Genomic DNA, 15,962 nt, shown 5'->3' on the forward strand with positions numbered 1-15,962 from the left:
AAAGCGTGTATTAGCACATAAAAAATTGCAAAAGTTATAGACCATTAAAGATGAAAAAATAATGGCATTTAGTTTTTTGCCAATATTTAATAAACTATTAATATTTAAGAAATTTCAAATAAAGATTCTGAAAGAGGAGGAAATTTCTAATAAAAAACTCCTGACTCTCAGAACTCTATCTCCATTATTTATAATGTTAATTTAACGCTGAAAATAGGTCTGCGGTTGACATTTTTAGGATTCGCGCGTGGCGTCAAAAGCGACTACGGCACATTAATTAATTTATTTAAGGTATTGAATATTTTTTTTTAAATTTGAAAAAATTATGGTGTGTTCTGAACACTATAATTAATTTATTCCCGTTGAAAATTTTACTTAAAGTTAATTTTTCAACAAGTTAAATAATTGGTAACTAACGAAATTTTCTCGAACGACCGTCTTAATTGTAAGTGAAAAAAAATGTTTAAATAATGGTCGTAAAAATATTTCGCTTCGTAGAGCCTTTCTTACATACATACTTAACAAGATCGTGCCATAAAAGTTAAAAAAATATTTATACTTTGTTTATAACAATTTTTTTACTTAAACAAAAACTTAAAAATCCATGTAATGATGTTAAAAAAAAAAATTTTTTTCTAAATCATCATATAATCGTTTTTTTATTAATACAAGATATTTATTGATTTGCAAAAAAAAAAAATCCCGCCATTTGTTGATAAATTTTTTTTAAACAAATTGATTAAATCAATATTTTTTTTAAAAAATTTAACACAACTTTATTACATTAAAAATTTTATGATTTTTAAAAAAAATTTTTTCCTTAATAACAATTTTTAATTGTTTATAATCGTTTTTTTTAATTTTCTATTGTTTAAATAATTAGTTAAGAAATTTTTTTTTTCCTAAAACTCATAATTGACAGTCTTCTATAAAGTAACAGAAAAAAAATTTTTTTTAATCAACAATTCTATTGTTTATTAACTTACCAATTTGTTATAAACAAATATTCAACTTTTGTTTATTTTTTTTCTAAAACTTCTAAAATTAACAAAAACAACCATATATAACAAAGTATAGAAAAAATTTTTTTGTAAATTTTCTGATTATCATGAATATTACTTTTATTTAAAATTAAAATTTTTTTTTTCTATTAAATAATTGGTAACTAACGAAATTTTCTCGAACGACCGTCTTAATTGTAAGTGAAAAAAAATGTTTAAATAATGGTCGTAAAAATATTTCGCTTCGTAGAGCCTTTCTTACATACATACTTAACAAGATCGTGCCATAAAAGTTAAAAAAATATTTATACTTTGTTTATAACAATTTTTTTACTTAAACAAAAACTTAAAAATCCATGTAATGATGTTAAAAAAATTTTTTTTTTTCTAAATCATCATATAATCGTTTTTTTATTAATACAAGATATTTATTGATTTGCAAAAAAAAAAAATCCCGCCATTTGTTGATAAATTTTTTTTAAACAAATTGATTAAATCAATATTTTTTTTAAAAAATTTAACACAACTTTATTACATTAAAAATTTTATGATTTTTAAAAAAAATTTTTTCCTTAATAACAATTTTTAATTGTTTATAATCGTTTTTTTTAATTTTCTATTGTTTAAATAATTAGTTAAGAAATTTTTTTTTTCCTAAAACTCATAATTGACAGTCTTCTATAAAGTAACAGAAAAAAAATTTTTTTTAATCAACAATTCTATTGTTTATTAACTTACCAATTTGTTATAAACAAATATTCAACTTTTGTTTATTTTTTTTCTAAAACTTCTAAAATTAACAAAAACAACCATATATAACAAAGTATAGAAAAATTTTTTTTGTAAATTTTCTGATTATCATGAATATTACTTTTATTTAAAATTAAAATTTTTTTTTTCTATACTTTGTTATATATGGTTGTTTTTGTTAATTTTAGAAGTTTTAGAAAAAAATAAAAAAAAGTTGAATATTTGTTTATAACAAATTGGTAAGTTAATAAACAATAGAATTGTTGGTTAAAAAAAAATTTTTTTCTGTTACTTTATAGAAGACTGTCAATTATGATTTTTAGGAAAAAAAAAATTTCTTAACTAATTATTTAAACAATAGAAAATTAAAAAAAACGATTATAAACAATTAAAAATTGTTATTAAGGAAAAAATTTTTTTTTAAAAATCATAAAATTTTTAATGTAATAAAGTTGTGTTAAATTTTTTTTAAAAAATATTGATTTAATCAATTTGTTTAAAAAAAATTTATCAACAAATGGCGGGATTTTTTTTTTTTTGCAAATCAATAAATATCTTGTATTAATAAAAAAACGATTATATGATGATTTAGAAAAAAATTTTTTTTTTTAACATCATTACATGGATTTTTAAGTTTTTGTTTAAGTAAAAAAATTGTTATAAACAAAGTATAAATATTTTTTTAACTTTTATGGCACGATCTTGTTAAGTATGTATGTAAGAAAGGCTCTACGAAGCGAAATATTTTTACGACCATTATTTAAACATTTTTTTTCACTTACAATTAAGACGGTCGTTCGAGAAAATTTCGTTAGTTACCAATTATTTAACTTGTTGAAAAATTAACTTTAAGTAAAATTTTCAACGGGAATAAATTAATTATAGTGTTCAGAACACACCATAATTTTTTCAAATTTAAAAAAAAATATTCAATACCTTAAATAAATTAATTAATGTGCCGTAGTCGCTTTTGACGCCACGCGCGAATCCTAAAAATGTCAACCGCAGACCTATTTTCAGCGTTAAATTAACATTATAAATAATGGAGATAGAGTTCTAGGAGTCAGGAGTTTTTTATTAGAAATTTCCTCCTCTTTCAGAATCTTTATTTGAAATTTCTTAAATATTAATAGTTTATTAAATATTGGCAAAAAACTAAATGCCATTATTTTTTCATCTTTAATGGTCTATAACTTTTGCAATTTTTTATGTGCTAATACACGCTTTTAGCACATTTTTCTAGACGTCATTCCGGATCCAATGAGCTATCGCACATAATTTTAAGAGTAGTATCTCTATTTTGTTCCATTTTCAACTTGTCGACTAGACTACATACATATTAAAAAAACGCGCTCTGGTTTGACGTGCTAAGTTTTTTTAATGGACTAAAAATGTCAGAATCTAAGAAAATCGCGAATAAAAACTTGTTTATAATTCAATTTAAACTTTTCTATAAATTTCATCCGATTATAGTTAAAATTCAAATTGACGAGGGTCGATTTGCATAATCGAGAAATTGATTGGGGCCATTTCTTAAAGAGCAGGTGAAAAAATAAATTCTTGAGAGGGGAAATGTCATTACAATGAAGATTTGGAGGGGTTCGGGAGTTTATAAGCACGCCACCTGTTGCTTTTTGATTCAATTTCCTAAATAGTCGTTTGATCGATAAAGCACCATGATGATATAGAATTACTATACTAATTAACTTTAGATTAAGCGGGATTAACGTAGCTTCTTTTAATTATCATTTCCGTCTCAAACAGAATTGGCTTAAAAAAAATATTATTAAAAAACAATTATTAGTATTTCATAAAACTTATCCTAACACTCGTTGCTAAGAGAATAGAGTAACTTGCGATTACTAAAGAAACCTTTTTGCGGCACTTATAATTATTGTTCATACATAAGATAATAAAATAATTATAAGAACATTCAACTTATTAGACTATTTTGTTACTTTTTCAAATAAGGACATCTATCGTAAATAAAGTAAAACATAAGAACCTGAAGTTGTTGTATATTTTAATTTGTTTTAATAAACTAGGCGCTAGTATGAATAATACGCTATAATTCCGATAATTCATTACGTATTTCTATGTTAACAAAAGAAAGGCTATAAAGCCAACATATATTATTTATAGAATATGTGCGCTTTTGATTGAATTGTGTTTAAAGTTGGCAGCAATGATCTGGTAGCCATGAGCGACGCCACAAAATATTAGACCTAATATATACGTATATATATATATATATATACTAGCTGATTCGGAAAACGTCGTTTTGCCATTTTTATCATTTATAATAAAAAATAGGGGTTGATCGTAGAGGGGTGAAAATTAGGGGTTGTAGGTATTTTTTAATGCTGTATTATAAAAAAAATATCTAAAAATTACTACTGGACTTTGTGGACTACCCTTAACATTTAGGGGGATGAAAAATAGATGTTGTCCGATTCTCAGTTATACCCAATATGCACACAAAATTTCATCAGAATCGGTCAAGCCGTTTCGGAGGAGTTTAACCACAAACACCGCGACACGAGAATTTTATATATTAGATAAAATATTTACAAATATCATAAAAAAGTTGTTCGTGTTAGAATAATTCGAGAATTCCTTACTTGTAAATGCGTTACCTTTCATTTTCTTTGCAAGTAAACCATCAAATTCCATTAAGTAAACTGTCAAAAACATCCAATAACGCTTATAAAGTTGAGACTTGTCCCCAGTTTTAATACCTTCGTACCTGCAACCTATTTTCCTTCGAAAAGAAATCTTTGTACTCAGAATAAAAGCATTTTCATGTTCTATCGAGTTGAGCCGGGCAAACATTTAGTATCAAATACGATATTCAAGTGAAACTTCTTAAAACTAGGTATAAGAAAAATATTCGGCAATCGGTTAAGGTTGTTAGATATTTTTGGAATTGGAACTTTTTAGTTTCCTTACAAGAATTTAGAAAGAAAATTCAATTTTTTACTACATATAACAGTGTTGTATTCTGTGAAATTAATTTTGATTGAGTTTTTTTTGGGTTCAGATATGATATAATTAGTGATCAATTAAACTATTTAACTACTTGGTATAAAAATTGTTTTACCGTCAAGCCATAAGTATTTATATCTATAAAGATAAATATATATTTTTTCTTCTGGTTTACTTTCATATAGAGCATAAAAGGTTCCTCTGATGTATATTATCTATCTCTGATCTAAATCTTTCATCTTTTCTATATTAGTATACATTTAAAAATTCTGCCCCGATTTGAATTTATTTCGCTATTAATTTTAACCAAAAATGATTGACTTTTGATTATCCTTTAAAATTATATGCCTTGAGAATCCGGAACATGTCGCTAGTGTTAAATAAAGATGTTGTACCAAGAACCTACCTCCAAGGACTCGACACGTCAACAGCACATCGTCTCCTTCTTCGTGAGGTCCTAAGGTCGTAGTGTTGATGACCCGTCCCCATCGGTCCACAACCACAGGCTTTTCTGGTGGCACTGAAAAATTAATTACCGTAAACATCTACAATTCCCACTAATCCCTTAACTGTACTATTGGTTATTATGTATACCTAGAATTGTAATTAGAAAATCCATTCTGGTAATCACATGTACTTTAAATTCAAGTCTGGATGAATTTGTAGATAATAGATGGTAATGGGTTTGGGATCAGATACTTCCATCTTTCCGAATAGGATAGAATCCTCACGTTGTTTTTCTTTAAAGCTTAGGTGGCAAACGGGCATGATACTTGATGTTAAGTGATACCGTCGCCCATGGCCACTCTCAATACCACAGGGCTAGCGAGTGCGTTGCTGGCCTTTTAAGAATTGCTGCGCTCTTTTCTTGTAGGACCCTAAGTCGAATTGGTTCGGAAATACTTCAGTGGGCAGCTGGTTCCACATAGTGGTTCCACACGTTGTTCTACACACATTTAATTATGTCATCTGTCTGAGTATAAATGAATTAAATTATGATGTATGAAGCCTATGGGCACGAATAAACACATTTCGGTTTCTGCTCTGTCTAACAAAGTGCATGTTCTTCATCATTGTACGAGTGATAATTGCATACATATCACATATGCAAGTGGTGTCCAAACGTCCCGAATTATTTGAGTATAAAAAAAACTCTTCTGCCTTGCGATTCTGTAACTCACTTTTCGAACTCACACAGCGGTTTTCGCAGTTTAAACAATAAACTACAAACTCCCTCCTTATCAAAATGCCAAATCGTAAAATTACTGCTTTACGACTGATATGAGCGCGACCGCCGCTGTGAAAACCGCTGTGTGAGTTCGAAAAGTGAGTTACAGAATCGCAAGGCTGTTATGTGACGTAAGGACAACTTTTCTTACGATATGAGAACAAAAATCCTATAAGTTTCACAGGCTTGCACCACAAAAAATCTAGGACGTTGAAAGTTGTAGAATACTAGAACTTGCGGTTCTCACTTGACAAGTTTTTATTCAATGTTTCAATACGTGGAACGGATTCTGTGAAAGTTTATAACGATCGCACATAAAGTTTATTCAAACGGTGCAAAATAATCGGTGCGAACATATTGGTACAGTTTTGTCTATTTGTTTTTAAGTTATATATTTTTAGAGCGGTGTTAGCCAATGGTCGTGTGATTTTTAACTTTGCATGTGATTTTCTATGTCTGTTAAAACATAATAAATGTATAAATCTAAGACCAAGGAACCAATGTATTTTACATTATTTTAAAACATATAATAGTTTAATGGATTTAGTGCTTTATTTATTTATAAGCATATATGCTTAAATAAACCGAACAGATAGAGAAATCCAGAAAATATATAAATCTGAGACCAAGGGACCAATGTTTTTTTATTTTTAAAACATAAAACCTAATATAACCTTTAATTATTACCATATATAATCTTTAACTATTATTCATACTAGTTTAACTGATCTAGTGTATTTATTTAAGTCCTAAAAAAACATGTATGTTTAAAATATACAATAAAATGACTTCATTATTTTTACACAAATACACACCAAAAATTTCAAACTATCAAGGAAAAAATTAAACAAGCAAAAAAAACTACAACTATATAAAAACTAAAACCTTATTAAGAGAGTGATAAACAAAATTACGGTAGGTAGGAAGGTTGTTGTAAAATATATAAATATTTTCATTACATATATACTAATTATATTGGCACATAAACCTACTTCATTGAAAAACAAATAAAAAAAAATCATTACGCTAAGTGAAATTATTCCTGAGCGTGGCAGCGTAAAATCGGTCAACAGTACATCGTTCCCGGGGGTAAAGAATTGAACTGTGGAACCGGCGTCGAATTTAAAGCAGCTGAAATTGAATGATCGAATTTCAATAAAGAATGAACTAACGAAGCTGGTGTTAAAAAGCGCCATCCAATTATAGGTTGAGTGGCCTGGGTGTAATTACGCTCATGTCACTCATTAAATGGTAAGAAGTTAATTTATTACGTTTAATTTCACATGTTTTCATAGTATTGTCTTTGATTGACATAACTTTTACACATTTAAATAAAAAACTTTTTTGACTGGATTGAAGTTATGTATTATTATATTCCCAAGATTGGTACGCGAAGCCATTGAAATAAAAAAACACCCCAATTTCAATAGAGAAGACGGCCTAAAATTGTCAAACAGCTGGGATCCAATAATATCCAAATTAAAATCTCAAGAAAAACCATCCGCGAAAATAGAGGACACCGTGAGCCATTTTTGCCAAAACCCTCCATCTTTTAGTCGATACCAACTCCGGGGTAATAAATACAGATAATGCAACTTTCTCTACAGCTGTGATACTTTTTGACATCCAACACCTTTGTCTTCAGTCACCGTGACCACGCACGCTGTAAAGCACGCGAAACGTCGGATAAATTTAAAATTATGTTAAATAGTTGTAAATTTATAATAATACATAACTTCAATCCGGTCAAAAAAGTTTTTTATTCACATGTTTTTCTTATTGGCACAAATAATTTGTATCGAATAAAATATTTATTTATATTATAAATTCTGTTAAGTCCCTATTTAAGATGACTTATGTACTATAGTTATCGTTGTATAGATTATGCACGCCACGCTAATTGATTTCACGAGTGTCTTAAAAGGTTTATGATGAAGCAAGTACCGTAGCAATAGAATAATAGTCAGTTGATGTTATTCGTGAGCAATGTTGGCCTAGTGGCTTCAGCGTGCGACTCTCATCCCTGAGGTCGTAGATTCGATCCCCGGCTGTGCATCAATGGATTTCTATATAGAAATCTGAGACCCAGACCTAAAAAAAAAGGTTGTAGCGCCATTGATTTTTTTCTTGTTCACTTCACTGACGATCAATTTTAAACATATGTTAACACACTCCTGTAACTACCTCAGAGCTTTAGATCGCTTACTGCAAGTCAAGGACTGGTCTTTGTTTTATATATTACTAGCTCACCCGGCAAACGTTGTTTTGCCATGTATATTATTCCTAGGAAACTAATACAAAAAAATAGGGATTGATCGGAGATGGGTAAAAATTAAGGGTTGTATGTATTTTTGTATGCTGTATCATAAAATACTAAACAACAAAAATATGTCTAAAAAATTAATTTTACCCTTAACATTAAGAGGGATGAAAAATAGATGTTATCTGATTCACAGACTTAACGATTTGCACACAAAATTTCATGTCGAGCCATTTCTGAGGAGTAACACCGTGACAACAAAAAACGCAACAAATAAACTCTCCGTATGTCAACATGCCATGGAAAGGAGCATGACTGGGATCAAAAGAAAAGACAAAGTAAGGAGTAGCAACATTAGAAGAAAGACTAAGGTACAGGACATAACTTTGAAAATAAGAAGAAAAAAGTGGAAATGGGCAGGCCACATGATCAGGGGAAAGGGCAAATGGAGTAAAATAATCACACAATGGTACCCAAGAGATGGAAAGAGAAAGAGAGGTAGACCACAAAAAAGATGGGACGACGACATTATACAAGTCGCGGGAACAACATGAGGTAGAGTGGCCATAGAAAGGCCAGAATGGAGAAGGTTGGAGGAGGCCTTTGCCATCTGGCAAACGGACACGTAAAAGTGGAACAAAAGAACAATCTACGAAAAAAAAAAAATTGGTTGTTTGTAAAGTAGGTTTACGATCGAGATGTTTACGTGATAACGTCTTATTGGTGATATAAGTTTTTGGGAAGTAAGGAATTAATGAAGATAACAATTTTTTCTAATTTTAAATTACATCTATCGTTTTATTCACACTTTTGATGATAAATTTCGGGTGTAAAATGACAAGTTTACTTATTCGACTATGATATACATTTTTCTTCATACATTCACGGAATGACTGGCAGCGCTCGAGATGAGACGGGAGATCGGTCCGTCTCTCTCTCGTTATACCTGCGATCGCGCTCGTGAGGTTTTGGTGTGACACAAGTTTCTGAACATGTCACCCGACTAAAACGATTTTAAAGACGTTATCACGTCAATAAATACTGTCATGTCCGAAAAGAGGCTATAATAATATAATATAACACAGTGACACGAGAATTTTATATGAGATGAAATTAAAATAATCATATCACCCAATCCCCAATAAATGTCCGTCTCACGTCCCAAACTGATCAAAGTTTAACAATCGAATTTATGTTAAAACTTTGTTTATAATCCATTAAAGAACCGGTTATTCTGTCAGCGTTGTTGTCTTTCTATTAACTTCTCGTTTAATATAAGCTGAGTTACAAGTTTCGATCAAATTTTATTAATTGTACCTGTAGGGCTTGATGGGTTTTCAAAGTTTTAACAACTGTAATTTATTCGTGAAGTTATTATGTATTCAATGAATGTATATATTTAACTTATTATTAGCAAAATAACATACTAGTAATACGTATAGTATTCATAAGATTGGCGGTAATGGGTTTTAAACGTTTGTTTTTAAAATAAATGTAATAATAATACATTTTTTGTTGAATATTGGTAACGCACTGTCGTTACACGGTTTATATACACGGCGATAATTGTTTCCGAATGCACCGAGGATTGGGAAGGGGGCCAACTGCTATTTGGGCATAAAGATTTTACCCTGAGGTCGTAGATTCGACCCCGGCTGTGCCCCAATGGAATTTCTGCCTATGTGCGCATTTAACATTATCTCATACGGAAAAGGAAAACATCGTGACCCAAAAAGTAAGCGTAAAGTAAAGGAGGTGATCACCTACTTGCTTTTTAGATTGACAAATGTTCATAAAACAGATACAATAATCTGAGTCCCAGGCCTAAAAAGGTTGTAGCGCCACTGATTTATTTATTTTAAGTGACCTGGAGCAAATTTAAACTCATACAATAATGTTTAAAATTTGTATGAAAAACATAGTAAAGTAAAGTAAAGTAAAAAATCATTTAATCATTTAGGTAACATATATATATACTTATGACTCGTCAGTAAAGAAATACATATTAATGCTTCTAATTTTACATTTACTGCCAGTTCTAAAATCAAGGGCGTAGAACGGGAGAGAAGAACTGGCAATAAACTCTCCGCCACTCTTTTAAATCGCTATTTTGTTTGTTTTACAAAATGTTTGTAAGGAGCTGCAACCATTACACCATGTCCCATATGACATTTTAAGTAATTAATAATAATAACATAAATTAAAAATAAAGATTTGTCCTCTATCAGCAGGAGGCATGGTCAAATAGGAGCAGGCACTTACATTCTCGTGGGAACAACACGCAAACATATAGTCGAAATAACCAACATCACCACAAGCAGCACCCGTTCACGAGCATGACGCATGGCCAGCCATCGGCCCTAGCTACGTGAAAGTATGTTCGTCATATTAAACCTCTAAATATAATTTAATTAACAAATTAATATTGAAAAGAACTTATGATTTAACTTTAGTGTATGTATGTCCAACCAACGATTTTACTAGATATTGACATCATAAAAAACGTGGCATGTCAATATCCAATTAGTCCGGGGAAAATTAATTCAAACGATTTTTATTCTTCAGTTAATGTTTCGGCCGAAATTAGAGGGTAAAGTTAGATTGGACGAGCCCACTGTGTCGAACGTAAAACCCAATTGGGCTGTGACGTTTAAACGTAGCCCACCGAACAGCCCACCAAATAGACAAACATAGATTTTATTTCCGCATGGGAAAATCAACCTTATGTCTTGTGTAATACGATGTATTTAGGCATAATATGTTTCAAACAGTAGTGCTAGTGCTAATAGAACCTTAGTTAGCAATCACCTGGTTGTAGCTGATTAATTGCATTCGGTTCATCCCATATTATTGTATTTGGTTTTAATTTGATGAGCAATATTGATGGAGATTTGTTGTATTAGGTTGGATTTAATGAGTTAATGGAACTTACTACTTAACAATATTATATTATGGTTGATTGTTGATCTGATAATTTATATATATATGCCGATACAGAAAATATTCTTGCCAAAATAGTTTAATTATAAAGTGTGTTATGTAGAAATTATTGGCGAGTACAGTTAACATGTCAAATGGAATATACTAGACGAGGGAATCCTAGTGTGGCGGCTAGTGCACTTTATTTTACCTAAATATCCTGTTATTGTGTATAATAAAGTTTTTCTTTTCTTTCTTTTTTATTTTCTTATATGTTATATAATTTAGATACTGTCCTTAAATTGGATATTTTTAATTAAGATTTGGTCATCTGGAAAAGGATTTTAATAATGTATATAATTTTACTCCAGAAAAATATTTAAAATATTTGAATCCGATGTCAATCATTTTTAGAAATATACTTGCTACGCACTAAAACCGAACAGGTGGACTCCGGAAAAAGTGCCAAACTACTTTTAACGTATTATATTTTATTGACATAACTTTTACACATTTAATAAAATATTTTTTTACCGGATTGAAGTTATGTATTTACAATTATTTTACATAATATATAATAATATAAATATTTTAAATAAACGTCGGTTAAATTTAAAATTATGTAAAATAATAACACAACTTCAATCCTTACCGGATTGAAGTTGTGTTATTAATTAAAATTAAATTTAATTAAAAAATTTAATTAAAACTTTTATCGTATCAATCAACTTATTACATATAAAAGTAATCAAACATTTACTTCTTTTGGAAGCAATTACTATCCGAGTATTTCCCTTGAATTTGTTTAGAAAAAAATCTATAAATTCTACCTACCCATTTGCGATCTACATAAAAACCATTGAAGTATATTCCTTCATGTAACATTAGTAACAGTAAGTGTAAAAATGTACGTGACCTTAGATTAAAATGCCATGAAAATGCTAATAGCTTCCATTCCTGGCGCCTGAAGGTGAGAGGCGTAGATAAATGTCAAATAAAACAAAGAAAAAACGATAAATTACAGGCACAATACGATTATGGACGGCGTTTATTTCATTTGGGTAAAAATATCGGACTACGAAATTTGTAGTATTATACGGGTTGGGTTGTTAATACTTAAATCACGATAAGTGTTTTAAATTAGTAATGATTTTATTATATATTTCATTCAAATCAATTTGTTATTCCAAAGTAAAAAAACCAGTGTCACTACAACCTTTTTAGGTCTGGGCCTCAGACGTATCTGTTTCATGATCATTTGTCAATCTAATAGTCAAGTAGGTGATCAGCCTGTTGTGCCTGACACACCCTGTCGACTTTTTTGGTCTAAGGCTAGCCGGTTTTCTCACGATGTTTTCCTACACCATTCGAGCGGACATTTAATTGCGCACATAGACAGAAAATCAATTGGTGCACAAAGGAGATCGAACTTACGATCTCACAGATAAAAGTCGCACGCTGAAGCCACTAGGCCAACACTGCTCTATTCCAAAGTACATAATAAATTTAACCAGTTGCTGGGACAGTTTATTTATTGCTGGTATATAGATATAGGTTCCTATTTCTTATATTTCCTTAAGTAAGTAATATATCACAAAGGTTATCTATGTATGGCGGGGAGAAATGTTTTATTTCTCATTATTTTATTGGTTACTAGCTGGCCTGGCGAACATCGTACCGCCTAACAGTCGATTCTTTATTTTTTTAATACTTATTCTGCTATTCGGGACACCGGTCTAGCTAGTAAGATAAAAAAAAGAAAGTTGATAAGACAACAAATACATTATGTCAAAAAATAAAAATTTACCTTCCCGGAATACCTTCCCTATCATAAAGTTCAAGTGTTAGTGGAGGGGCCACTAACACTTGAACTTTATGATATGGTAATTAAGTTCAAATTGACTTTTAAGTATTATTACGAATATTATGTATGGGAATATAGAAAAGTGTTGTTTTTAGACTTTTCCGTAAGAACCATCCTCGAACTTCAAAGAATATTATAAAAAAAGAATTGGCCAAAACGGTCAAGCCGTTTTCATGTTATGTCTTGACAACGAAAAACGGGTTTCATTTTATATATATAGATTTCCGAATTAATATTGAATGTATGTTGTATCAACTATAATGTATGTATATTTATAAGTTTTGTTCATTTATCGAAATCAAAATATTGATCTATTTGGAGTTCCGTAGGGGACAAATTTCTGTTTGTTACATTAATTTGTTTATAGCCATGTAGGTGATTCGCGTTCTATGCCTGTCATAATATGTCGTTGATTTGCATTGAGGGCATGTCTGTTTTCTAATATTCTTCTGTACCGTACGAACCTGCCTGGACAAATAAAAGTAGTATCTTTTAGTCCTTAAGTTTCAGTTAGAATAAAATGTTTGAACTTAAAATAGAACTAGTACAAGACCAATTTATAACCCAAATGAAGTTACAGCACTCGAGCATTCGCCGAGTGTAATAATAAGCTTTAAAGCTCGCATTTCAGCCATACCCATAAGTTATGTGGAGCTTCCTTAAGCTACTTAGGGTGTTTACACATGAGCACGGAGTCAAATTTCAACTTTCGTTTTTTCATTGTCATCTAGACTTAACTAATAAACAATTTCGTACATTTTTAGACTAGATTTTCGTACGTTAGACTTGGGGGGTGAGATGGTAAAACGAAAGACTTCATTATCATAACACATGTTGAACTAGAGACGCCTTTGACCACTCACAATCCAACGGAATGCACTATCCTTTCGTCTATCATTATTCTATTTTAATCTCTGCATCATTCACAATTCATCATTCATCGTTCGTCATTCATCGTTCACCATTCATCGATCATCGTTCATCGTTTATCGTTCATCGTTCATCGTTCATCGTTCGTCATTCATCGTTCATCGTTCATCGTTCATCATTCATCGTTCATCATTCATCGTTCATCATTCATTATTTATCATCGTTGCCATCTTGTAAATTTTAATGGATGTTTAATAACTTATCTTTAAATCATCATAAATACGACAAATGAGTACCTCATCTGATAGTATGTAACATAACTCGCACTGTCAATGTACGAGTGCCATTTACCCTTATAGAACACACTGTTCTTGAATTCGAAAAAACTTCAACAGGCCCACAGTGTTATTTATGTAATACCTTCAGTCTCATTTAACTAAGCCCGTTGATTTACGTAAGTTAATCAACGTTGCCAAGTTCACCAGCCGCCTTACTCTCATATATCTGCCGTGTACAATACTGCACCACATTCCGAAGTCGAACCAAACAATTAAGCCCGTGCTAGTTTATGAATACGTATGAATTCCAATACACGTACCGCGTAATTTAATGCACTTGAGAACTCATTGAACTAAAGTTATATTGAGATCTTATAGAACTGTTGATTAATAAAATTGTTCAGTGAAATGTGAGTAAAATGAACGTAGGTATTTAAGTTTAGCACACGTAAAGGCTAATATTATATATGTTCTCAAACATCACATATTAAAACGAGGAGTCAAACATGAAATATGGAATTTGGAAATGACATGTAATGACAGCTTACGAATGATTTCTGTATATTTTAAATTACATAAAAACTCTAAGGCACTCACCTACAACAGTAAGGTTGTATCTAAAGCTAGTGGTTTGTGTATTCCGGAAGTCAATACGACATCTATACACGCCTTCATCCCGCCTCTTCACATCCCTCACAAGGAGAGAGGCAGGTGGGGGCGATGTCGAAAAGTGTGCGCGAGGTCCGAAGACTTCTGGCGCTGACCAGTGGCGGGCTTCTGAAAGATGCTTGCCACGGACGTCGAAACTGTAACAATAAAATATATGGTTTAAATTTCGAGCCGCTTATTTAACAGTATATAGTTTACCGACTAAATATTGACAGATTAATACGAAAGACTGACGTTGTGGTCATAAATTTAGTTAAAATAATCTTAGGGTGCGTACAGACTATGTAACATGTTATATAACTTGTGTTTTATAACACGTCCACATTATGTAACCTTGTTATTCAACATTATAACATAAAACAATACTGTACACATTAGAATAACAATGCAATATAACAATATTATATAACCATTTTAAATAACAAAAGAAAAACAAAAAAAACGTAGATGCTGGGTTCGTCCTAGCTAGGTGATATTTATATCAATAACATGTTATTATAACATGTTTTATAACATTCAGTGTCCACGTTATCTGAAACATGTTGTATAGCAATGTTGTATAACATGTTATGTTATATAGTGTGTCCGCACCTTAATAGACGCGTTATTTGGTTTTAAATATATATTATTACTTATAATTATAATTCATACACATTTACGAAAACTGTAAACTGTAACGTTATACGGTTAAATGTGAGTGAACGACAGCGGTTCTAAATTCAACAACGTATGCTTGCACCATTACGCCGGAAAACCCCCCTACCATATCCGGTTGATGTGTCAAAGTCAAAATCAACAATTGTCATTCTTTGACTGACACTACACAATTTATGATAACTTTAAACGTTTTAAATGTAAAGACAATCAATATTAAAGTAATCTTTGACACTGGATCCTATAACAGCCGTTTGTTAACGATGATCTAGTTGATAAAAGGGCCTGGGACTAGTGCTATACAGGCTACCTTTAATTAATTTGCGATATTTGTTTTAAAATAAGCGTTGTTTGATGATTTGCTATTTTAAAAGAGTCCGAGAGTTTTTTACGCCGGCTTTATCTCTCGGCCTACACCCTCTGTCTTCTTTGCCGATGAGTAGGAATGTCTACCTATTCAAATTTAATGACGTGGAATAAGTGA

The 15,962-nt window shown here is 30.7% G+C and overlaps 1 protein-coding gene across 1 annotated transcript in view; it reads right to left on the minus strand.

Annotated features, from left to right (window-relative positions):
* LOC125055860 (nephrin) overlaps window positions 1-15,962 on the minus strand; it is a 434,287-nt gene that overhangs the window by 191,994 nt on the left and 226,331 nt on the right. The window contains exons 4-5 of the mRNA XM_047658511.1: window positions 14,753-14,961; window positions 5,143-5,256 (exon numbers count right to left, since the gene is read on the minus strand). Of these exons, the coding sequence (XP_047514467.1) occupies window positions 5,143-5,256; window positions 14,753-14,961 (323 nt within the window). The remainder of the gene's footprint in view (window positions 1-5,142; window positions 5,257-14,752; window positions 14,962-15,962) is intronic.

The sequence above is a fragment of the Pieris napi genome, chromosome 14, assembly GCF_905475465.1.
Source record: "Pieris napi chromosome 14, ilPieNapi1.2, whole genome shotgun sequence".
Lineage (NCBI taxonomy): Eukaryota > Metazoa > Arthropoda > Insecta > Lepidoptera > Pieridae > Pieris > Pieris napi.